This window comes from Corvus moneduloides, chromosome 4 (assembly GCF_009650955.1).
Source record: "Corvus moneduloides isolate bCorMon1 chromosome 4, bCorMon1.pri, whole genome shotgun sequence".
In the NCBI taxonomy this organism is placed as follows: Eukaryota; Metazoa; Chordata; class Aves; order Passeriformes; family Corvidae; genus Corvus; species Corvus moneduloides.
Window position 1 is genome coordinate 59,960,140 of NC_045479.1, and position 23,623 is coordinate 59,983,762.

A 23,623-nucleotide genomic window follows, 5' to 3' on the forward strand; every position below is an offset into this window, starting at 1 on the left:
ATTTTTAATTCAAAACTTCATTATCAAAAACATAGTTCAGAATGAGTTTTGAGGCTTAGTATGGCCAAGTTCCGACTACCACAACAAAACTACAAAGGTGAGAAGTGATCCAAACTCTTCAGTGTATTGGGGGCCTCTGAAAACCCCAGCATAGCATGCTTTAGTCACTGTTTTGATTCTGTAGCAAAGGAACTTAAATACTGCAACCTTTTATGTGTTAAAACCCCAAATGCATAGAAGTTTTCAAGAAATCTGCAACACTATTGGCAAGAACAGGAAACTCTCCTTGCTGCACCATGTCTGTATCGCTCCATATACTTTAGACATATATTTATACTGAAATAAGTACTGGAAGGATGAAGAGAAAGCTTCATGTATAGACCCTAGTTATGATAGCATAAAGGTAAGTATACCAAGACCTGTCTGCCACTTTAAAATACCAACTACCAAGGTAAAAGATCTGCAATAAACATGAGAACTTATTGACGTTTTTGAATTTAGCTGCAAGTATTATCTGATGTCAGCAAGCTGAGACTTTCTGCTTCAGCAACCATTTCCAAAAGATTTAACCTTATTTAATTAAACAACTTCTCTTGAGTAGAACTGTACTCGGTAAACTCCCCTCCAAAAATATATACAAGAAAGATTCTCCCATAAGTTTGAGAAGCTAGGATATGACTTGAAAAAAGTAAATATTTGGAGTAACTGCAAACATCCGTTAAAAAAAATTTAAAATTACCAAAGCAAAACTTTAGAACACAAATCTAGATGTAAAATAAAATTTTTAAGTCTCCTTTTTTCCCTCACATAGCCACTAAATTCAAAATTTCAATAGAAATCAACTAAGTAACATTTACAAAATCTAATTCAATGTCCTTTTTTGCCATTGTATACACTTGCACAAATGTTGAAATGTTAGCTTAAAACTTGCAAGACAAAAAGTTTGCCAACTCGCTCAAAGTGTGTGCTTTGGTATTTTTAACAGCCAGGTAGTAGAATAGCCACAGAAACCTCACCTGAATACTAGCAGTGCAAGACTGCCATCTAATGGGGTTATCTACTCTGCTAATACAGGGATAAAAGGGATGTCCTGAAATTTCAAGGTTTATACATTATGTGAATTAGTGAAAAGGAGAATCTCCCTGTCACCAGGTGTTAACTTCTTCCCAGCCACACTAGTTCATTTTAGCTTTGATACTTTATAGAAAAAAAAAAGAGTCTGCCATAGTTTCAGCTGCATAACTAAGAATATAACAAGCCCTTTACCATAAGTGCTTTATGTGAAACGGCCCAGAGAAAAAGCACAACATACAAAATTCACTTTTTGAGGAATACTAAAATGGGTGTTTGTGAAAAGTAACCATTGAGGTCTGGTGGTGTTATCTTCAAGCCAAACTAAGCAATTAAAATGGAAATTCCCTACAGACAGGAGGAAAATGTTTTCTTCAAAACACTGCTTCTACCACTTTGAAAAGTTCATAGAGTGACCACATCATCCAGTAAGGAATTTAGTGACTACTAAAATTCCAGGCCCTCCCACAACAGCCATACAGTTCTTATAACAACAAAGGATAGGCAGCAAGATGAAGAAGATAGCTCAAAGAACCAACTATGGCATGAAGGGCATTCAAACTGTGCAGTAGAGCCAGAAATGTGCCAATTCCCCCCTCCATCCTCACACTGAAACTATTACTATACATTGCATATCATGTGTGTACATGCTACCACGACTGAATATCACTCAACAAATGTTAATGTTACTGCTTTTTGTGGTTTTCCACTACAAATAAACAGCCTATATAAATACTACAAATACTACACATTGGAGTTAGAAACTTGTAGATAATTACTGTAAATCCTTCTTCAGCTTATGTTGAGAAATGGACCCTTACAATTTTCCTGTGTATTTACAGCACTAAGCACAAATTGAGAATTTCACAACACCCTGAGTTGTCAAAGCAGCCTCTGTAGGCAGCAGAGGTGCACAGAGCTTGCCCAACCTTTAGATCCAGTGAAGAGAAGATCATCAGTTGCATCAACACAAAGCACAGCCTTAGTATGTCCCTCAGCTGTATAGATACACTGAAGGGGGGACGATCGGATGCATTTTGATGCAGGAAATGGGTTAATTATCCCCCTAAAGAAAAAAAAAAGAATGTGAGTTGGGCATAGTAATAGACACGGATAAAATTAACTTACTTGCACACAGGGAAAAAAAAATTAACCTAGTGTTCTTACATGTGAGGGCAGAATAGCTGAATGCCTTTCATAAACTATGCCAGAATTTCTATTTAGCCTCAACACCTGTCAACTCTGGACTATCAGTTAAAGGAAATCACATACAAAAACAAATAAATGAAAAGACAACAAGATGCTAAATGCTGGGTACATGGCAAAGTCTGCATAATGCTGAAAAAACAGGACACTTAAAGCTTCTGGATGCCCAAGATCTAAACAGCACAATCTGAAAAATGGAGCAAATGTAATGTACACTGCCAATTCCAAACTCAGCATGCATTTCACATCATCTGCATTCTATGGGAAGACACAGAGAACTGCTGTTAACATCTGTGCCTGAAGAAGGTTCCCACCGCACCCTGTACCCAACAACACATTCATGTACAAATAGCCAAAAGGGAGGATGACTGGAATGCTGACACTCCAGAGGAACCTTCCTGGGCACTTTCAGCTAGTTCTGTGGTGATGCCAAAAGACTTAACTCAGCCTGAAAAAAACCCTTCACAATTCATTACCAACCAAAAATTACTAGCAGTCTAAAATCCCACGCATACAACCGCACACACACGGACCCCTTTAATTTCTGGGAAGTGTAGAAAAGCCTCAAGGTAATGCCCAAACCATGCAACACTGCTGTGACCCAGCCAGCTTGCAGTTAAGACTCACTGTCATGCTCTCTTGGGGATCACACACATAACTGTGAGGAAAAGGAACTAAACCATAGCCCTATCTCACGAAAACAACACAACAAAACAAAACAAAGTGTCAGACACCTTAGGAAAATGTAAAGATTTTGTAATATTGTCCAGAAATTTGCTATGTAAAGAAAAATGTCCTTCATGATACAAGCTAACTTTGTGATAACTGGTTGGTTTATCTAGTAGATTAAAATTATGATTTTAAACATTTTTACAGCTCAGGACATCTTCACTCATATAATTCATTACTCCTCAGCAATCCTTCTACAGATTTTACTAGTATTAATAGTGCCCTAAATTGTGTAACGTTATCTTCCTCATTTTGGAAAGGCATTCACATTTCATCTGCACCATTTTATATTTTCAAGAAAACAGAACAATTTGCTTTTTAATTAATTTAGATCTCTCTGCTTTTGTTTTCTAGCATCACACTAAACTAACACTGTTTTCTCTGTAGTATTCCCTAGTGGATCATGCTGCCTCTGAACTGAGTTATTCCTCGTGCTGTTCTCATCCACTCACTTCCATGACAAGCCACATAAAATACATGTCCTGGAGCTATTTATCTACCTAGGTACAGTGTTCTAAAGTCTACAGACAAAGAATGCTACAACTGCTACAGTGACCAGACAAAGCCACCATCACATTATTAGCAGTTCTTTGACTGCCCTTCTCTTGATAAACTAATTTTTCACTGAGTACTAAAGTCCTAATCCACTGGGACACGAGTGGGGGCATTTCTTTCATCTCTTAAGCCACTGTGCATTCTGTCAGAAGGACATAATAAAAAACCACTCATTTTTATTTACACTAGGATTTCATTTTTAGTGATCGAAGCACGTAATGGAAAAAGAAAAATAAAAATAAGGAGAGAAGCAGATAAAACATAAGAAAATGTCTGCTCTTCTTTTTTTTGAAGAAAACAAAGAGAGAAACAATGTGTCTAAGAAAATGTTTACACCATACTTCAGCTATAATCAAAACACCTGACATGCTCAACAATGATAAAAAACCACCCTAAAAAAGGAGAGGGGGTGACATGCTTGACCAACATCTCAGATATTTAATGTTCTGGCAAAAGCAAGAGAAACAATGCACAGGTATCAAGAAAAATCATGCAGCAAAATGAAATTTCTTAAGAACTGGAATAACTTTGGTGAGAGATGCCAAGAAAACAGAAAAGAGAAAGAGAGAGTACCTTTGTACCTCCGACAGAGAGGAATCACTTTCATCAGACCTACAATCAACAGTGGTGGAATTGTGAGGAGAAAGAATATAGGTATCAGCAAAGAAACGCCTCCATATGAGAAGAACAAACAACAGCACGGCCAACTCAGAAAAGCAATGCAAATCCACATACAGTATGCAGCATTGCTTAAACCCATGATGACATGGGGGGGTAGGGGCAAAGAATAATTATCTCGGCAGTAAGTTACAGTAGACTGTTTCAGGTCCAGAAGATGAGTAACAGCAGCTGAGACATTTCTTATTTCCCCAACATTTTCTTAGAGAAGTAAAGGCAAAAAATTAAAAGGGGAAGATGGATGCATAAGTAAACCTCCATAAGATAGTGCTTGTTGAGAATATCAAAAGAAAAAGAGCAGTCTGAATATCAGTGCCTGCTAAGTGTAGAAGAGACATGCAAAATGTTAGTCAGAGATATAAATGTTAAATATGATAGCCCACTCAAATAAAACCAGCAATTTGCAAGCCATCCTAAGTTCAAAATCTTTCACCTCTCATTCCGAAAAATGTTTAAAATTAAAAATCAAGAAAACATACAAGACAGCATTTCCCCAAGACATGATGATTTGCAGTACATCTTAAGATGTCCTTCATTTTCAACTCAAACAGATTCAGCAGTTTTTATTTTATTTCAAAGTCAGGTCAGAAAATGAAAAGGGTTAGGTGGGAGTTAGAAATAAGGAAGGTAAGCTAAGATAAAGAAGTCACAAGCACAGTTACTGAAAGCCTTGCAAGCCACTGCTTGGTATGTGTAGACCTCTGTAGACCTCTGAAAAAAAACATTTTATTCCAAAAAATAGTGTAAACAGACAACAGCAAATTCTTATCTTGCTAGAGTTAGAAATAAAGGTTTATTTTAAATCTGAGTTGCAGTTCATAAGCACTGCATTTGTATCAATGCTGAAACCTGCAACAGAGGTTCCAGTCAAGTGAAGTCCACTGCTATTTGGAGTAAGGCTCCTAAACAGATGCCTAGTGTGAGGAAAATCAGTTCTACTTCTTCTAAACAAGATATGAGTATCATCTACTCCTACAGATCACCTCCTAAGATCAGTCTGTTCAGTAATTTGGATAATCTCTAAACAACTGTGTTCTAGCCATTTCAATGTCTCATCCTCTGAGGTGCTGTTGTGAGAGCTCTCCAAACAACGCTGGAGCAACTGAATAACTGTCAAAAGCACTATTTCCTAAATTATCACCTAAAATCTATTTTTGAGTGTAAACACATACACAAATACACAAACATCTAAGAATTCTACCATTCTTTTCTATTTTGGGTTTAAAACTACAAATACCAGACATAGCCTAGAAAACAGGAAACAAGGTTCAGCAGGAAATTTCTTTTCTTGAATTTTTACAGTGGTTCCATGGTAGTTTAAAATATTTCCTTTGAAAACTACACAAAAACATGAGAAATATCTCCTCCTGTCTTGCAGAAGGCCAAATTTCTACCAGATACTACACTGAATTCTTGAGCACACTTTGCATTTCCCTGGTTGGGGGCTGAGGCTTCCCTTTGTGACTTACTTATCCTGCTGAACTGATGTGTTTCCCTGAGAAACAGTAAGACGACTAAAAACATTCATTTCATTACGGGGCCGGCTTGGTGGGGAAGTAGGAGGTGACAGACTAGCCTCTGGGGCTCCAGAATCTGAGCTACAAAAAAAAAAGAACATCTTCTTTAACGGGTTACAAATGGTTAGAAAAGTTAAATGCAACATGTCTCAAATGTTAGATGCTCTTTTCTTAAGCCAATAATTAAGATTGTCATACTAGCTACAGATATCTCCCAGAGAAGGCAAAAAGCTCAAGGCTGCAGAGCGCAAGGTGGCACGATGTTCAAAGTTTAAGTGCTAAAAGTGAAAGCTCCAGGCAGAAAACACACACATGTAAAACAAAGAAATTCTGATAAAATTGAAGGCTCTTAGATATATTGATGACTTCAATTAAAAAAAAAAAAAATTCCAAATGCTCCAAAGGACATTTTCTCAGGGCTCTGCTCCTGAGTTATTTTGTACAGAAAAACAATCTGGAAAAAAAACCCAAACAACCACACATAAGATGAGCAATGAATTTCAGCACTGACAACAATAAAAACTGTCCTGAAAGAAAAGAAATAGAAAAAAATACAGATTTATTTTTCAAGAAAATTCAAAGTTTAAGTTATGTCAGAGGAAATAAATTTAAAAGAATCTTACAGTTTTTGTTCTTTTGTCTTTGTCTTTTCCATTGTTTTCTCATAGGCTTTTCTCTTTGCTAAAGGTGAAGGCTCAGGTATCTTCTTCTCTGGAAGAGATGGTTGTCTCGAACTAAAACAAGAGCAATCATTATCTCACTCTAAAGGCCCTTCACAGAACTTGCTTTTCTTACATTACCTGCCATTCTCCCAGTATGATTTCCAATTTTAGAACGTACTTTAATACATTATTGTGTCTCTTGAATGTAAGGATTATAAACTTGTTCTCACACTTGAATATAAAAATATACCAAGTTATTAACATTCACAGTTCATCAACATATAGAGTCAGATACTCAATATGTAAAGGAGATTTACTAATTCAATAATAAAAGAGACTCACTAAAAGAAATAGAGTGGAGTATGCATCCCAAATTAAGATCATGGAAATTCTGAAATTTCAGATTCCACATCTGCATCTACAATATACCATTTACAGACAAGAAGAACAGAGAAATCACAATGATTCTTATACACGAATGAAACTTTGCAGTAACATATTCATGTTACAATATAAAATTCAAAATAAGGAAGTGAGAAAAAGTACTTCCCATTGACAACCTGACTATTATAACATGGCTTCTCTTTACCCCCACTTCCCTTCTCCCTTGCTTTCCATCCCTCATTTGTCTCTCCTGTTCTTGCTCTGAAATAATTCCAATTCACAGTCACTGTGGTCTTTCTCCCAACCTTTAACTCCCCACTAAAATCAGCAAAATTATCAAGAGGACAATATTAAAGCTGATACCCAAATATTACCATTTCACCAGTCAGACAAAAGAAAAAAAGGAAAGAATCTGAATGGTCTCCATGCTTTTGAACTCTCATTTCTCACTAATTGAGCAATCACAATAGCAATATTTGCTTTGTTTTTTCCTATTTCTGTGTATTTAGAAGGGTTTTTTTTTTCCTGTGAATATGAAATACTCACTAAAAGCAAGAAAGCAGAATCTAGAAGTGTGGTTGCTCCACACAACTCCATTAAGCAGATTAAGTTCAGTTGGCAGGCCACCTTCCTGACATGGTTACTAGCATCAGTCTCAGAGCTCTACAGGTTCTGAATGTGCATAGCTCCAACTTCTCTACATGTTTCCCTTGAGAGGAAGTCTGTGTTATACAAAATCCACCTCGAGACTGGAATGCAGAATAGCATTATTTAACATGGACAGCACAACCAAGAACAGCTACTTGACTCAAGTAGATGAGACTGTCTCAAGTGATCACAAACCCTAACTGGAATGTGTTGGGACCCTGTAGGACCTAGTGCCAAGAACTGCCTGTCAGCCCTAGAGCTCCCCAGGGGTCTTCAAGACACAGGAAAAGGAGGACAACCTGCCTGGTTTTGCACAGAAGCCTAGCAGTTAAGTTACAAAAAAAGGGGGAGAAAGTGGGTCCAATTCCCTCCTCAAGGCCAGAGCACACATTTCTACGTAGGGCTGCTTTACCTCTAAGCATACTGTGCATAGGACACAGAAAAGGTGGAACAGGACACACTCCCTTCCCTCTCTTTATGCTGGACCAGTATGCATTTAGGAATGCAAAAATCCTGAGGTCACAAGGCAAGTTCTATGAATCAGGCTGACAGGTCTTCCAGCAAGATGACGAACAGTTTACAGTGTCTACTGCCAGGGTTGCTTATGTGTCTACTGAGCAGCTACTCAATTAAATAAACCAAACCAGAAACTAGAACCCAAGCTCCTCTGCCTCACACTGGCATCCTGCATACTCAGACACAGAGCCAACTTTCGCTTGTTCACTCTCTATCTGCCCCTTGAGTCCTCTATCTTTGACTCCACAGTGGAACATCCTCAGAAGAGGGTGTAAAGAGCATCATCATTTTCTGAATTCTTTTTGAAAGCCTGGGAATGCAGGTATTATAAAAATGCAGTTGTCTTGCTGGAATGAACTTCCTAAGCACAGGTGTAAAAACCAGGTGCATGATGTCAATGACCTGACAGAAAAGGAGCAGGACACGTACCTACTTCCAGGTTTCCAGAGCCCTTTTACATTTGCCAGGACATCAGATATCTGAACAGAGCTGACACAAGTCCTACAGAAGACAACTATACTCTGCAAAAGCTGCTGTAGATGAGTTGAGCATATCAAAGGACAACAGCACTAACCATCTTTGTAAACAGAATTCCAATCAAATTAACTGCTGGCCACATGCATTTAGGTACCTCCCTAAGTAGCAGAATCACACAATGGTCTGGATTGGAAGGGACCTTAAAGACCATCTAGTTCCAACCCCCATCCCTTGAGCAGGAACACATTCCACTACACCAGGTTGCTCTAAGCCCCATCCAACCTGGCCTTGAACACTTCCAGGAATGGAACATCCACAGCTCCTCTGGGTAACCTGTTCCAGTGTTTCACTCTCTCAGTGAAGAATTTCTTCCCAATATCTAATGTACACCTACAGTGTTTCAGTTTGAAGTCATTACCTCTAATCCTATCAACATACACCCTTGTAAAAAGTCCCTCTCCAAGGACCACGGAATCACCACAGACCTGAGGGGGTTCTAGAGTGGAGCAGTTTGTGCATATGCAGACACCTAAACATATAATTAATTTCTGCCACTTCAAGAATCTGTATTTTGGATCACTGTTACAGCTTCTATATCCCCAAATGTCACTTAAGCGGCACAAGGAGAAAACATTTATGGCAGGTAAGATCACAATCTGCTCCTGAATAATGTATTTTATTACAAGAGAGATGCTGGCACCACAGGTCCATAAGGGAAGGCCAGATGGCTCATAAAGACAAGCTTTCTTCAATTATGACCAAATAAACCAGCAAGTTTTGGAAAAACAACTACACTGCAGATTGATTGTGGGAATTTTTGATCACTTATCTATTAAAACATGGTCAATAACAATTCAATATGTGAGGCCTACTGCTGACTGAATTGATTTATTGACAGTGTGTAACTCTCAAATGCCTGCAGAACACAGTTTTGGGAAAATCCTGTTTTGCCTTGTTGCTGACTCACTTTCATAAATTGATACATTCTAGAAGATGGAGTGAGGCAAAAGTTGGTATTACCTGAGTATTGGATGTCAGGTCATAACACTTGATGTTTTAGATCTTGAAGCTTCAAAAGTCTCTATTCATCTCACGCTAACTGCTGAAACAAGTGCATTTTCTCCACCTATGCTCACCCTCAAGACCATTCTTTCCAAGCAGATTGTATTTGCACTGAAGCCATCAGCATGGGTTAATAATTGCTATCAGCAGTGTTTTACTGTTCAAGATTGCCACCTCAAGCACATGCCAGAAATACATAGTAAAAAATACGAATCGCAAATGCACATTAGGTAGAGACTGCTGTAAAAATATTATGTAAATAGGACAGATGAATATTAAAAGATGCTTAACTCCAGAACCTGTAATGTGAAGATAGCTGTGGGACACCGATTTCCACATCACTGAATGTGGGAAGTGCATTCAATTTACACATGAGCTTGTGCAACATAGCAGCTAGTACCTAAAAAGCCAAGAAAATGGTCTCTACCAGTGAATGGCTAATAACCAGTAGTGGTACTGGTAGATATAAAAAGAACAGCAAGAGCAAGTGAAAAGAAAAAAAGGGTGCATGTGAGAGACATCTGGTGGTCTCAAAGTAAAACCACAAAAATATTTTTAGTTCTGCTTAGAATCAAGAGATACTTTCAATTAGTAAAACCGTTCTGCAGGTAAGTGTAACCTGCAAACAGAAAGGATTTTTGAGGATTCATAATATCCAACATTTTCCTTTCAACTTTTCGTTTGCATACTCTGTTGCTGCAGAGACTCTTTCATTTTAAGCATGGTCCATACAAGACAACTCACAGAAAGATTTTTCCTAATAATTAGGACCATATACAAATACCATGTTATATAAAGTTTTTGGGTTGTGTTTTGCTGGGGTTTTTTTTAATCTCTCTGCTGTTCTAAGCAGATTCTCACTACCTCCCTAGAATGTGCATTTCCCATAGCACTAATACAGCAAACTATTCAAGGTATTAGAAGGGTTTTTCCCTCTACATAGAACATGGCTACAGTAACTTTAACAAAGCAACTTAACAGAACTTACATCTTCAGTAAGAACCACAGTACTTACAACTCTGCATTTATGCTTTCTAGAGTGATGATGGTAGAAAGGAAGGGGCTTTGTCAGTATTATTTAGTAAGCTTCAAGTATATCAACCTTGTTTGTAAAGTTAAAATAATAGATTACAAGAAACTGGCAACATGCATATTTTAAAAGCAAAGGATAATTAGTACAGCATGGCCAAACTTACATGCTGCCTATCTTAGAAGGTAAGCCAGATGGTGGGGGTATAAACTCTCTGTCCCTAGCAGAAGTATCATGTGTGTCAGCAGCTACCCCACTTTCTTGGGTTTCTGCAAGTGATGCGATAGAGCCAGCCAAGGCAGAGCCTGCAGCACTACTGTCAGAGACTAGGTCACTGTTGGCTGCATACAGCAATTCCATCTGGGTGGTGGTCCTCCGGCGGGCCTGGAGACAGACAGAAACCAAACTGCCACTTAAACATGCAATGGTACGTGTCAAGAGTCCTACACTCAAGATTATCGTTAGCTGGCAATTAGCATCCCCCTCAATCACTTGGCAACTGCCTCTGGAAACTAAATCAAAAAGCTCACCTCTGCTTTTGGGCAACGATTTTGGAGGAGGCAAGTCAAATTCAATGGCATGAAACACTGATTTGACAACTGGTTTCCAAGGATATCCTTTCAACCAGATGCCTGTCAATGCTACAGGAGTACAATATTACTCACCTATGGTTTAACCAAATGAAATAGTATAAAGCAGAGAGGAATAAAGCAAAATGTAAATTTAAATAGCTACAATTATACTGGTGTGACTTCTACCATCAATGCTTCTTCTCATGTACAAACTCTGCTTCTTACTTAAAGTCACTTCAAAAGCAGTCTAAGTCCACATGAATTAAGATTCATTTAGCATTTCAACAATTTGAAAACAACAGAAAAACTCACAAAGGAGATAAGCTTTGTGCAAAACAGTAATTTGTAAAAAATTGATCATATATGTTAGGTGGGATTATACTGTGAAATTAAGATGTGTTCCTTGGGGAAAGAAAGACCAATGGGGAAGACAAAGATCCAGTCTGAAAGGAGTCATTACAAAAATGACATGTTTATTTTATGGCATTTTCAGACCAAACTCACTTAGTTAAACAGCCCAAATAGCTGCACACCAAGGAATGTTACCAAATAATGTAACAGCCAACATAGATATTTTTGTCCAAAGCCAACTGCAGTTAGAAAACTGGAGGCCAAGCTTCTAAGTACTTTGCAAACTTGGCTTATGCTCCTGTGAGCACAGAAGTAAAATTGCAATCAGTGCACATTTCCAGTTCCCACTGCCATTAATATTAAACTACAGTCTGCCTAGATATATTCCTCCAATGTCAACTGTAATTAAGAGCCTGGAGGTCAAACTTTTATTTGTTTAATAAACTTCCTCAAATTTCTGTGACCACAGAATCAAATTGCAAACAATAAGCATATTCACAGTTCCCACTGGCAATAACATTGAACTGCAGCCTAATTAATATTAATCTGTGAAACTACATCAGTTTGGAGTGCAAGTAACTGGAAGAACACATCTCTCTCTGAAAATCTAATAACCACAAAATATTGAAAAAGTTATTTTTATCATTGCTTCTTAGAGAGGAGTGTCACACAAAATCATATTGTACCAAAATCACATGAAGGGTACATCAGTGCACCTTCTGCATGTATTCATTCATTTATGTCTCTTGGGCAAAGCAAGAGCATTCTCCAGAAGGTATCATTAAATTATGAATTATTACAGAATCATAGAATCACTTAAAAGACATGTAGAAGAATTATCATCATCATTGCATGCCCTACCTTGCTTTTGGGTTTGACTTCACCACAAAGCTTCAAAAGATCTGAAGATAATGAACTAAAAGAAAAATTGCATCACAGTTAGAAAGAAAGTCATATTTTTTCCAGATGTGTATTTTTATTTTATTCTTCTTTCTACTGAAATCGTGGGCAAAGTATAATGAAACAATGTTAGAGGTATTTTCTAAAGGATACATGATTCATTACAAAAGGAGGAAATGACAGTAATTTTTCTAGAATCAGTAGTACCAAAGATTTGCTTACCTTCCTTCTGTCCCAGGACTATGCAAAGGCGCATCCTCATCAGTACTATCTTCCAAATTTTCTAGAAAATTTCCAAAAGAATAACATTAGTCTGTCCCTCTACAACAGGATGTGAAGGCTTTAAATGCTATACAAAACAGCTCAGGCAATGTTGAATGTAGATGAACAGAGTACAAAAGACAGGGATTTTCAGAATATCTTGACTATTTTCTATCCAGCCCCCGCTGAATTTTCCCAGCACCTAAACTAATTTTTTTCATACAATCTAAATAAATCATACACTAGGCATACTGTGCCAAATGTGGTCCTCTATCTACTGTAGCAGAGCAACAGAGATGAAAGAAAAACAGAAATCCTAGAAGGAAATCTGTTACAAAGCAGATAAAGCAAAGAAAATTAACTGCAAGACACAGAAGAGATAGGATGTAAATCAGTGGACAGTAAGAATGTATCTTTCTCCTCCTTTTTTTTCATCTTCTTGCTCCAAGACAGAATCAGCCTGTCTACAATGAAAAAGAAAATTTTATTTTTAACTAGCTAGTGAGCTGAGGCTCAGCCTCCTCTTACACAGAATGCCACCATTTGAGCTGACAAGAAGCAAGCACTTTATTAGTATATAAGGATTTGTTTCAAAAGAGGATGATGCTATCACTTAATACTATAGAACAGCTTCCTAAATAGAGATTAATTTTAAAAGGAAGCTGTTCAGTAGAAATGTTCCTGAAGCAAAAATGGGTACACAAACCTGTCCACAGAAGACAAAACGAGCATGCAGGCCACACACTAACACTGTCAAACATCCAATTAACATGTCTGCATGCAAACAGTGCAAAACATTAAGCTGAGACAATGAGCCAAGGGCACACGTACAATCAGTTCCAAACTGCTGGGAAAACAAATCCCCTAACTTCCATATTGTTCTAATAACACATTTTAGGCTTAATGTAAGGACATAGGTAACACATTTTTGCAAGCAAAGTCCCTTATTTTTGATCATACTCATGAAATATTAAGGATTAAATAACCTTCTAATGACATTCCATTACATCTCCTCTTTACTAGCAGAGACACTGAGTTTCTTTATTTAATTTCTGTCAAAAAGCAGATACCATTTGCAATGCATAGAACCAATTTATTTGTAACCCATATTAAAACAGGTTTGTCCCTGTATATGTTTTAAGTGCAAGTTCATGCTTTGAAGAAAGGGAGGAAAAATATGCAGTTTTCAGTTGAAAAAAGAGAAGGAAAATACTGCCTTTTGCATATGCTGCATCTAAACACGTTTCCTGAAAATGTTAAAACTGTCAACCTAGAACCAACACCAACAATGCATTTCAGAGTTACTCAACTGCTGTATTAATCTTTACAATGTAATCTTAATTATCAGAAATACAACAATACTATAAAGAAAGCAGGGTCACAGGAATAGCACTCTGAATTTTCTTTTTTTGTTCCATCATGGATTTGAGGCCAGATTAAAACTTTTCAATACTTATTATTATTGTTATTATATGCTTTCTGCAGAAGAGGGGATCTAGAGTACTGCTCCTTTTAGCAAGACAAGAGCAGAATCCCTAAAATAAATGCATTTTCAGAAAATATAGGATTCCTATTAGAATTATGTTACTTCATCTCCTTCTCATAAAGAACTTGTGATCTCTTTTTACAGGTAACTAAATAGAAAGTGTGGAATGACCACAAAAGATGGGATTTTATTTGTAGGCTCACACTCATGTGACCTGACAAGTTTCTTCAGTTTGTCTGCAATTTAACACAGGAAGACTGCCCAAAGCCCCGAGATAGAAACCACTGCACAGATTCAACAAAAAGGTAGAAAGAGCAAGATTCTGCAAGAAGTCCTGAGTGAGAAGAGATGAAAGGAGAAATAAAGTTAGTAAAGACAATGCTGTTTGCAGGGATAGCTGCTAGTAAACCAGTAATTGCACAACAGTGGAGAATTTTCTGATTGTCTTCCTTCTCATGCAGTGGCAACTGGATGGTAGCAGGACAACGCTGTACAGCAGCACAGTTCACCCAGAGGAAATGACATTTGACCAGCCCTCTCAAAATCTGCACATAGATGGTTGTGAGTCACATCCATGAATGTCTATAGGTGGGAAGGAAAAGCAGCTCCCACAACTCTTCATAAAGAAATCACTTCAGCAACACTCAAAACTCAGTTTCATGGTCATTTTAACTCTTCACAAGAGGAGGTGAGATAATGAATGGCAGCTAGTTCATCCACCAAGGTGGATGTGCATTCAAAACCCATTCAAGTCAAAACCTGAGCCTATGATGTACTTTTCTGCAGACTGAAACTCCTTAAGTCTACACTTGAATGCAAGTGCACAACTACACTGGGGAATGTTGAAGCTTTTCTGAGCCAAGTGTATTGAAATGGCTAAGAACTTTTGAAGATACTGGATCTGAAAGTAGGCATCAACAGAGCAAATCACAAACACCCTGGAAGTGTAATTCCTTTGCTTGGGATAGGGCTGTCTGTGCTCTACCACTGCGATGTCAGGCATCCTGGTGAAACTGGTCTCAGGATCTGCTGCCACCCATACCTCTACCTATGGGAACTGTGTCAGGTTACCAAGGAGGCCCTGCACCAACAGAGTCCCTGTGAACCAGCTGGCAATCCCAGCATCAAAGCCTCACTACAGCAGTGCCTCAACTCCCTGCAGTTAAAAAGGTTTGGTCACTAGTGATCCACAAAACACAGACTACCAACAGTTGGGATTTCAACTTGGACCTAGGTTAGTACAGCATATTCAGCTGCATTTCCTTCCTATAAAGTGTTAGCAGAGTCCTGAGTGGCTTAGATACTTTAAAAGCCTCAGGTCATGCTTACAAAGTGTTAAAAAGCTTCTTTAATGAGATAACACTCTATGAAAAATTTTATGACAACAGCTACTCTTTCAATACATTTAGCAAGTGGCTTTTCACTGCTTCAAATGTTGTTAAGGAGCAAAAGCCCATCCGGAGCTAAAGAAAATGCAATGCTGTCGGGAGAAACATTGCTCCAACATGGGTGAACATGCACACACATTGGTATTCTATGGTATTACAAACCACCGAGGTTCCTGAATAAATAACTGGCTGCATGCAGCAAGATCCCCTGACAGGAAGCTGGCCATCCCTAGATTATGAGCTATACACTTCCATGTAGTTTTGTGCTTTTTAAATGTTTCACATGCCTATGCAAACTAGCACAGGACAGCATAATGTGATTAAAAATAGCACAACACAAAACAGGAATATTTTTCTCAAGTTCCAAATATAGCCAACTTTTTGGAGGGAGAAAATAAGCGTAATTGATTTGGAAATAACTTTAAAGCAACAGCAACGAGAGACTTATCTCAAAATCAGTGAAGTCAGGAACTTAAACCCAATTGAAAACGTGAGATGTAATCCTGCATTCTGTACAATGTTTACATTACAAAAGGAACTATTTGCAAAAGGTAAAAAATAACCTGCAAGTTAAAAATTGCCTTTGTTTCAGACCTAAAAAGATTAGCAGAATTTGTCACAACAGTAGTATATCACAAAATAGTTTTATGCAGTCTGAACATACTTTGGGTTCGCAAGCACCAAGTTAAAAATTTGAAATCCAGCTCTGCTTACTGTCTTCACTTCTTATGTGACAAATATAACTACCACAAGGTTTACTACCACGAGAGCTAGGGGTGGTTTCAGAAAGGAAGAAATGCTCTTTAAGCTCATGATAATGAGTACATTTACACAATAGTTCATGCAAACTTCACACTCACAAATTCTAAGATGCACCAGTTAGTGAACATGAATGAATTAGTAACTCATGCAGCTGTACAGTACACAGAAAGCTAAACATACTTACCCAGTGGTATGCTATCTAGGTCTGTGTAAATACAGCAACAAGGAAAAAAAAGCAACATTCCAATCAAAACATATCCATTTATAAAAAGAAATAAAACAAAAATACCCAAATGTATTCTAAATTTTTCTTAGTATCATCTCATGAGAAGTAGAATAGATGCCGTAACAGACATAAAATGCCAATCCAAAATCACTAGCATATGATGACTGAACAGGATTGAATTTTAGAATTTCACATTCAGAAGTTAAAACAATTCCAAATTGTAAATCCATTGTCTTTTGTAAAAATAACAAGCAGATTATTTTAATTTTAAAAAATCTCAATAATAAAAAAAACTTTGTTTCCTACATTTCACTGCTGAGAGGCTATACTTAAAAATGTCATACATGCATTTCAATTGTCAAGTATAAGATGTTAAATACAGCATCTATTCAGAAAAGAAATAGTCTAGAATGCCCAGTACAGCATGCACAGAAGGCAAACATGACATGCAGCTGACTATTCAGAAAACAAGATGAAAAAACTACCTTGCAAAGCATGACCCAGAAAAGCATCGAGTTCAGGATTTAACTCAGCTTTTTCTTTTAGCATATGAAACAGCAGTTGGTTTTGAGTAGCACTAGTGATTTCTGTCTGCTTAAGGCGTCCCTCAAGAACTTTGATCTGAGCTTCTTTCTGAGCTGCTTGGAGACCCTAGGAGAGGGAAAGATGACAAATGTTTTATCACAACCCTTGTTTTACGAACTGAAAACTGTCAAAATTTTTAAAAAACTACAAACACAAACAATGTGCACATTGCAGCCACCTTCTCACATCCTAAAGATCAGGTCAACTAAGGGCCTTTTTCTTTACTTCATCTTTTAAAGAGACTCATTAGGCATTCATTTAACTTGTATTCCTCAGACTGCCTTGCAAATACGCATCTAGTGGCTAATTTGGACATGACTCCCAAGTGCATTTCAGAGTCTTCACATTTTTTACAAGTAGCAAGCATCTGAAAGATCAACACCTCCACTTTTCACAGGTAACTACTTTTTAGAAAATTATTACCTATGATACTCTATGACAAAGAACAGGGGGCAGGTGGAAGTGGGACAGGGTGGGACCCAGAACTGTAATCTTTCCTACACAATCACTCAGTGAACTTCAGCTTCTAATGAAAGATCTCATGGCCTAGCTTATGACAGAATTCATTCTGAGGGAACTTCCCTAGATCCGTGGATTGGTGGGAATTCTTTAGTTGGAGAAAATACAGCCAAAGAAATTTACAGGGAACGTATTCCAAGTAGATTTCCAAATTCCAAAAGAAACGGTATGAAAAAATGAAGGTACAAGACATCTTCTCAAAGACTTACAGGGCAACACCAGACTCTGAGTGTTGGTGCTTGAGTAAAAAGTGTTGCCCTACAAATTTACACACTACATTCTGATTGAACTAAAGCTACATAGCAATAGACACATTTTACAGGTGAAAACAAACAAAAGAATAGACAGCAAGCATGACCAATTTTGCAAAAAAATAAACCTTCAGCTTTTCTATGTGATAATTTCTCATCAAAAAGATGATAGAATCCTTCACATAATGGAGCTTTTTATCATCATAAAGAGAAATCATTAACAGAGTAAGTCAGAGGCACTTTTCTCATATTAACTCTGTTGCAAGATCCATTCAAACACATCCAAGGGCTGAAAAAATATTAAAGACTGGAATTTGCAGAAGCCAATGTGATTGTGGGAATTTTCTTTACCCTTTTTTTTCTTCTCCACAAGCCTTTTGGATTACCTGCATAGTGACGAATCAAGAATGCAAAAGAAACCCCAGAGAACTGGTCAGGGGGGCTGACCCAAAGACAGTTTCAGTATCATTGAAATCTTTCATTTGACTCAATGAGATTTGAGTACCATCCCCCAGACAGAAAGAAATGTAGCAGCAAGAGCACATGATACGTGTGCACAGGGTTATGAGCTGCCAAATACTTATTTTGAAAATATGAAAGAAAAAATATATCATCAAGACTTTCAGAAGAATCCCTGTGGCTCTACTCAAAACTAGAACTCAGAGTCAAGTATGTCGTGCATCAACACATAATTTAAAATTTTTTTGAGGTTCATATTTGTACAAAAGTGGCTGAGCCAGTCTTTAAAAAAAAAAAATCTTGAGCTCTCTTTAGGAGTTTGTTGAAAAACAGAGAATTATTTGATTACAAAAGCTAGTGCTCTTATAGGAACAACATGAGCTAATTAACACAGCGAAGTAGGCTCTACTGGGGGTTGAAAAACAGGCAGTATGTTGAAGAGGACAATAGATCTCAAGGGCCTTCACACTGAGAATCAGCATGACCCAGTAGTGTTGACCAGCTTTGCTTTGCTTAATGCACATTAGTCATGTCTTTATGTCAGCCCAACTCTGCTCCTGGCACATGCCACAGTCCTGGCACAGACATCCTTCACTTAACACATTACCTTATTGATACCCATCATAAGGAAGTGATCAAGCAAATATCGAGCTTCTGTCAAGGTGCAAGCATTAATCACTGCTGTTACATCCAAGGTCTCTCCTTCTTCCTATGTGTGCAAGAATAAAAACAGTCGGATTGTGAAAACGTCCCAAGAATTAATATTAATTTAATGCCAGCATCCTAGAAAGCATCAGCTTTGACATTTAGATGCTTTGCAATCTTAACTTGCATTACACTATTGACACTAAAACTCCGGTATCAATTGTATAACAGTCTTCATTTCAAACTTCACATAAAAGTTTTCACCAATTTTCACTTCCTGGCTCAATAATTATACAGTCAAAAACTAATTTCTAAATGAGAACATTTTTAAGGCTAAGACAGTTGTGTTTTCTTGTCCCTATTTTACCATTTTTGTGTTAATATTTGACCTACCTTTGCTTCTTCCATTTGCATAATATTTGCTTGGCAGTCAGAAATGCTGTCGTTAATGTAGTCTATATTCGCAGTTACTGATTCCATCTCCTCATTTATGTTTTGGACATTTCTATCTGCTTCACTGCCGCCCCCATCCTTGATGAGCTTCTCCCTTTTCTTTGAAAGCTTATCTCTTCTTTTTGTGAGTTCTTCACGTTGCTATTTTCCACAAAGACATAATATTACATAAAAAAGAATTAAGTAATTAGTAAGCCCTTAAAACATTCAAGTGCCTTTTTGTTTTCCTTTGTTTGTTACATTTTAACTAACATACCATGACTTCCATGGGAAGAAGTTACACAGGTGAATACAGTAACGTATTTTCACATGATGCCATTAATGTCAAAATGCCATTTTCATTTCTTACTAAGCACAGCAATCCCACGGTCCAAATGCTTACTGGAGTCAAGAGTGTATTCACTGACTGCAATAGATTCCACCCACTTTGCCAATGCTGCCATAACATCAATTATTTGATGTTTACAGCAAACACACTTGCAGTGCTCCCTATTTAACATGACGATACAGCCAACAGTGTACAGCAGATCACCCACCGTAAGTAACCTGTTCATATCTGCCTCCATATTGGAAATAGTCATCCTCTGCATAATAATATCAGTCACTCTGCGTTCAAGTAACTGCCACTTCATCCTGGCTGCCTTTGAGGAGTAAACTCTGCTTGTCACTGCTTTCCGCTGGTACTTCTTTCTGTGATAAATTCAAGAGAAACACACAGCTAAGTCTAAAGTAGTCCAGTTACAAATTTGAATGTGGAAATGATCAGGCCGGAATATTTTTCACAAACAACTTAAAAATTTCATGCAGAAGTTCTTGCAGTTTCTCTTGCACCAGACAGCTACCTGCACCCAGCCCCAAGCTCTGCTGCACTCCTGCACTTGAAAAATAGGTATCAAACACTGGCATCTTTCATGACGCACTATTGAGTTCAAACGCCACCTAGGACTTGTTCCCTATTTAACAGGAGATCTGCTTCAAACCACAGTCAAAGAGCACAAATAAACCCGATACATTGAACTGCATTTTCCAACAAGTTTTACTGTGAACTTAACACTGCTGGCATTGGACCACCAAGAGCAGATTTAAAAACCCTCAAAATTTCAAAATCCAGTTTATGTGACTTGCCCTTTAATGCCATTTTATATTATTATATTGTTGTCTTAAACCTAGAAAAGTGAAATTGCATTTGATAATGGTAAAATGCCCATTTTATGAGCATTACATGACAACGGTTTGACAAATAACAGCTCCTGCAACATGTATCATCACAACATTGTCTGCAAGAAAGTGCACACAAACTTCAGTTCTCATTAGTGTCCTTAAAAGTTTTAATCCTTACCCTGTTCCATTTGTTGCAGTTACAGATAATGCTTGAACCCTTGCAACAGGAATTCTCATCTTCTGCTGTGCTGCTGTTCTGGAGCCGTCGTGCTCACCTGACAAACTAGAACTTGCTTCCTGCATGGAATGCTCAGGCAGACTCAGCTTTCGACTTACTTTTCCTGCCACTTTATCAGACAGAGGCCTTACTTGCCGACGAAGGGCTGTGACCTGAAACACAGAGCAAAGACATGATTAACTCTCCCCAAAACTGAGTTCTACATTACACCAATACATCATCATTCTGTTTTCAAAGATGCATTGCTGTTTTACCACAGTACCTCTTCAGTTTTGCGACGTAAGATAACTTCTTGGTTTCTTTTCTGAGCTTCCAGAAGCTTGAGCTGATGCTGTGAAAAAACAGAAGCAGCACATGATACTTTTTCCATTATCTGTTGCGAAGACTGTACTGCATAAAAAAAAAAAAAAAGACCTCTACACACTAATGCAAATCTGCAAAATTGCTGTGACATGAAGTGGTCCAGTTATGATTGTTTCTTGCTTTTCCTAGTGCAGAACAAAAATAAGTGTTTCACTCTATCAATTCTATCAAAAAGAGTAAGTCCATGCAAGCAAGGTGGTAGCAATAACTTTGTGAAGATTCACTAATCACTAATTCACTGATACACATACTCAAGCACAACAGAAATTAGAAGACTTATCACCTGAAGCCAGTAACTGTGTTTTCATGGAAGTCAAACCAAATTTTGTGCATTTTCACCGGTGAAAATACACAGGTACATGCCTGCCTAAGTGAATGCATATACACTACATATACACAGTGTGTGCCTGCAAGCAGATGCACATCATAATGACAGGTGCTTATTCCAAATGAAAGTTCTTTATCTGTCAAATCACCTCCCGTTTGCGCTGCTCCTTTTTAAGCTGTGCAATCTCTCTATTTCTTCTAGATTCAGTCATTCTGGCTTTCTCTTGCTCTTCTTTCATTTGTTTCATCAAGCGAACCTGTAGAGAGGTCATCACTTAGAAAAGCTGTTCACAGTGAAGTGCTGCTCCCTGCCCCCACTCATACAGAGTTTTTTCTTCAAGTTGCCATTTTCCAATATATTAAATGCATTTAGCCACTTACCTCTTCCATCTAATGTCTTCTTCACTCAGTGCTGAATAATAGCTAATAAGCTGCGCAAGCTTATGCATGTTTGATACCTTAATTTCTGTTCATTAAACCTAAAAGCTACCCCTCTCCCCCAGGAACAGCCTAGTGCTTGCATCTCTTCTATTTTCAGACTTTCAAGCAGCTAATAGCAAGATCAGAGTTATCAGGTAGATGGATGCACAGGAGATTTCAACCCAAATTTCAGTAAGCACTCATTGTGCAACACTTCAATTTACTGAAATATACCTTGGTTTTCTTCATCTCTGTCACCTCCTGCTGCAGTTTCTTCAGCTGCTTTTCATACTGAGACTGATTTTTAAGCAATCGTGCATGTTCCTTTTGCGCTGTTTGAAGCCTCTGCAGTTCTTTATTCATGGCTTGGAGTTTCTTTTCATATTCTAATTTGATTTTTTTTGCCTTTTCTTCTGAATAGGTCTCCACAGAACCTAGAGCAAAACGGAGTTCTTAATCTGCTTTTGTTCAGGATATTTGTACTTTGCCAGCCACAGCAGATAACTACTTCCTCTGCTTTAGCATTATCTGCAATACCTTTAAAACAACCTAATTTGTCTCTAGTTCCTGCCACCTGCACTGCTTTGAACTTTCCACCTCGTATGCATTCTGGGGTAAGAGATCAAGTACTAACATTTTCCTCTGACTTCTTTGCAACAGATCTGAGCACCTGAAAGCACAAATACACACATTTGTATACAGGAGTATAACAACACTCCTAAAAGCCATCAATTTCTTTTCTGACACTGATCAATGAGGAAGGTTTAAGGAATAATAGGGGAACAGCAAAAGCTTAGAAAGTGTGTAACTATAAAGCATATATAGTATATGTTTAAAAAATAAAAACAAACAAAATACTTTTCAAAGCACTCTCCCAAAGTGCAGTTATTTATGGCTTGGGACTCCTGAGTCATAGGTGGTTTGTCATCTCAATACTATCACATATTCAAAAAGGTTTGGTCAATAAAACATCTCTGAAAGATCACTGATCCTTGTTCTTATTTTTATGCAAATAAAAAGAAAGTGGGGAGGGAAGAACACAAAAATAACTTTTAATTCAGGAACTATCTCCAGGATTATGAAAGCTCTTAAAGAACTGAAAACGTTTATTCACCCAAATCAAATACCTGTTAGTAGCAATATATTTCCAAAAAATTTTACTCTCAGTTCTGGTAGAAACTAGAGTGAGTAAAGAATGATTCACTGGCATTATGGGTGCAAACCTATTTCTGTCCTCTGTAATTTTTCATCAAATTTGAAAAAGAAAACGAGAGAAGTAGAAAACAGTTCAACTTGAAGAGCTTATACAAGATCAATGATTCTGTACTTCTTACCCAAGTTTTGAAGAACCTGATCTCTTTCAAGCTGAGTGTCTCGAATTTTATGTTGTAGCATCATTAGTTTCTCTTCATACTGTTTTTTCAGTGTTTGTAACCTTCGCTGGCTGTTTTCTAGCTCATCTATCAGTTTCTGCTTAATGGCTATTTCACAGGTGATGTTTGCCAAGTCAGCTTGATAATTTTCTAAAACAGAAAGATTTCTGTTAAAGTAACAGCAAGGATCACATGAATACAGATACTCCTTACAATCTTAGGGTCACTGGAAATGTAAATTGTGCACAGGAGGATTCCACACAAATCACACTGCACCACACAACCCTCTTATCTGCAATTCATGTTAAAGTCTCCTCCTTCAACAGTCTAAATCCTAGAACCGGGAAA

General features: G+C 37.7%; 1 protein-coding gene across 9 annotated transcripts in view; it reads right to left on the minus strand.

The window, feature by feature from the left end:
- The window catches only part of KIF21A (kinesin family member 21A), a 95,803-nt gene that overhangs the window by 19,200 nt on the left and 52,980 nt on the right, over positions 1–23,623 (minus strand). For 2 of the 9 annotated variants that reach the window (XM_032107952.1, XM_032107950.1), the window contains 17 exons: positions 23,237–23,425; positions 22,137–22,336; positions 21,632–21,739; positions 21,055–21,123; positions 20,733–20,944; positions 19,930–20,083; positions 19,334–19,534; positions 18,903–19,004; positions 16,967–17,132; positions 16,440–16,460; positions 12,581–12,641; positions 12,320–12,374; positions 10,702–10,919; positions 6,380–6,490; positions 5,709–5,837; positions 4,135–4,173; positions 2,001–2,137 (listed from right to left, as the gene is read on the minus strand). In XM_032107952.1, coding sequence (XP_031963843.1) covers positions 2,001–2,137; positions 4,135–4,173; positions 5,709–5,837; positions 6,380–6,490; positions 10,702–10,919; positions 12,320–12,374; positions 12,581–12,641; positions 16,440–16,460; positions 16,967–17,132; positions 18,903–19,004; positions 19,334–19,534; positions 19,930–20,083; positions 20,733–20,944; positions 21,055–21,123; positions 21,632–21,739; positions 22,137–22,336; positions 23,237–23,425 — 2,172 coding nt within the window. The remainder of the gene's footprint in view (positions 1–2,000; positions 2,138–4,134; positions 4,174–5,708; positions 5,838–6,379; positions 6,491–10,701; positions 10,920–12,319; positions 12,375–12,580; positions 12,642–16,439; positions 16,461–16,966; positions 17,133–18,902; positions 19,005–19,333; positions 19,535–19,929; positions 20,084–20,732; positions 20,945–21,054; positions 21,124–21,631; positions 21,740–22,136; positions 22,337–23,236; positions 23,426–23,623) is intronic. The other 7 variants (XM_032107951.1, XM_032107954.1, XM_032107959.1 and 4 more) reach the window with 5 other exon arrangements.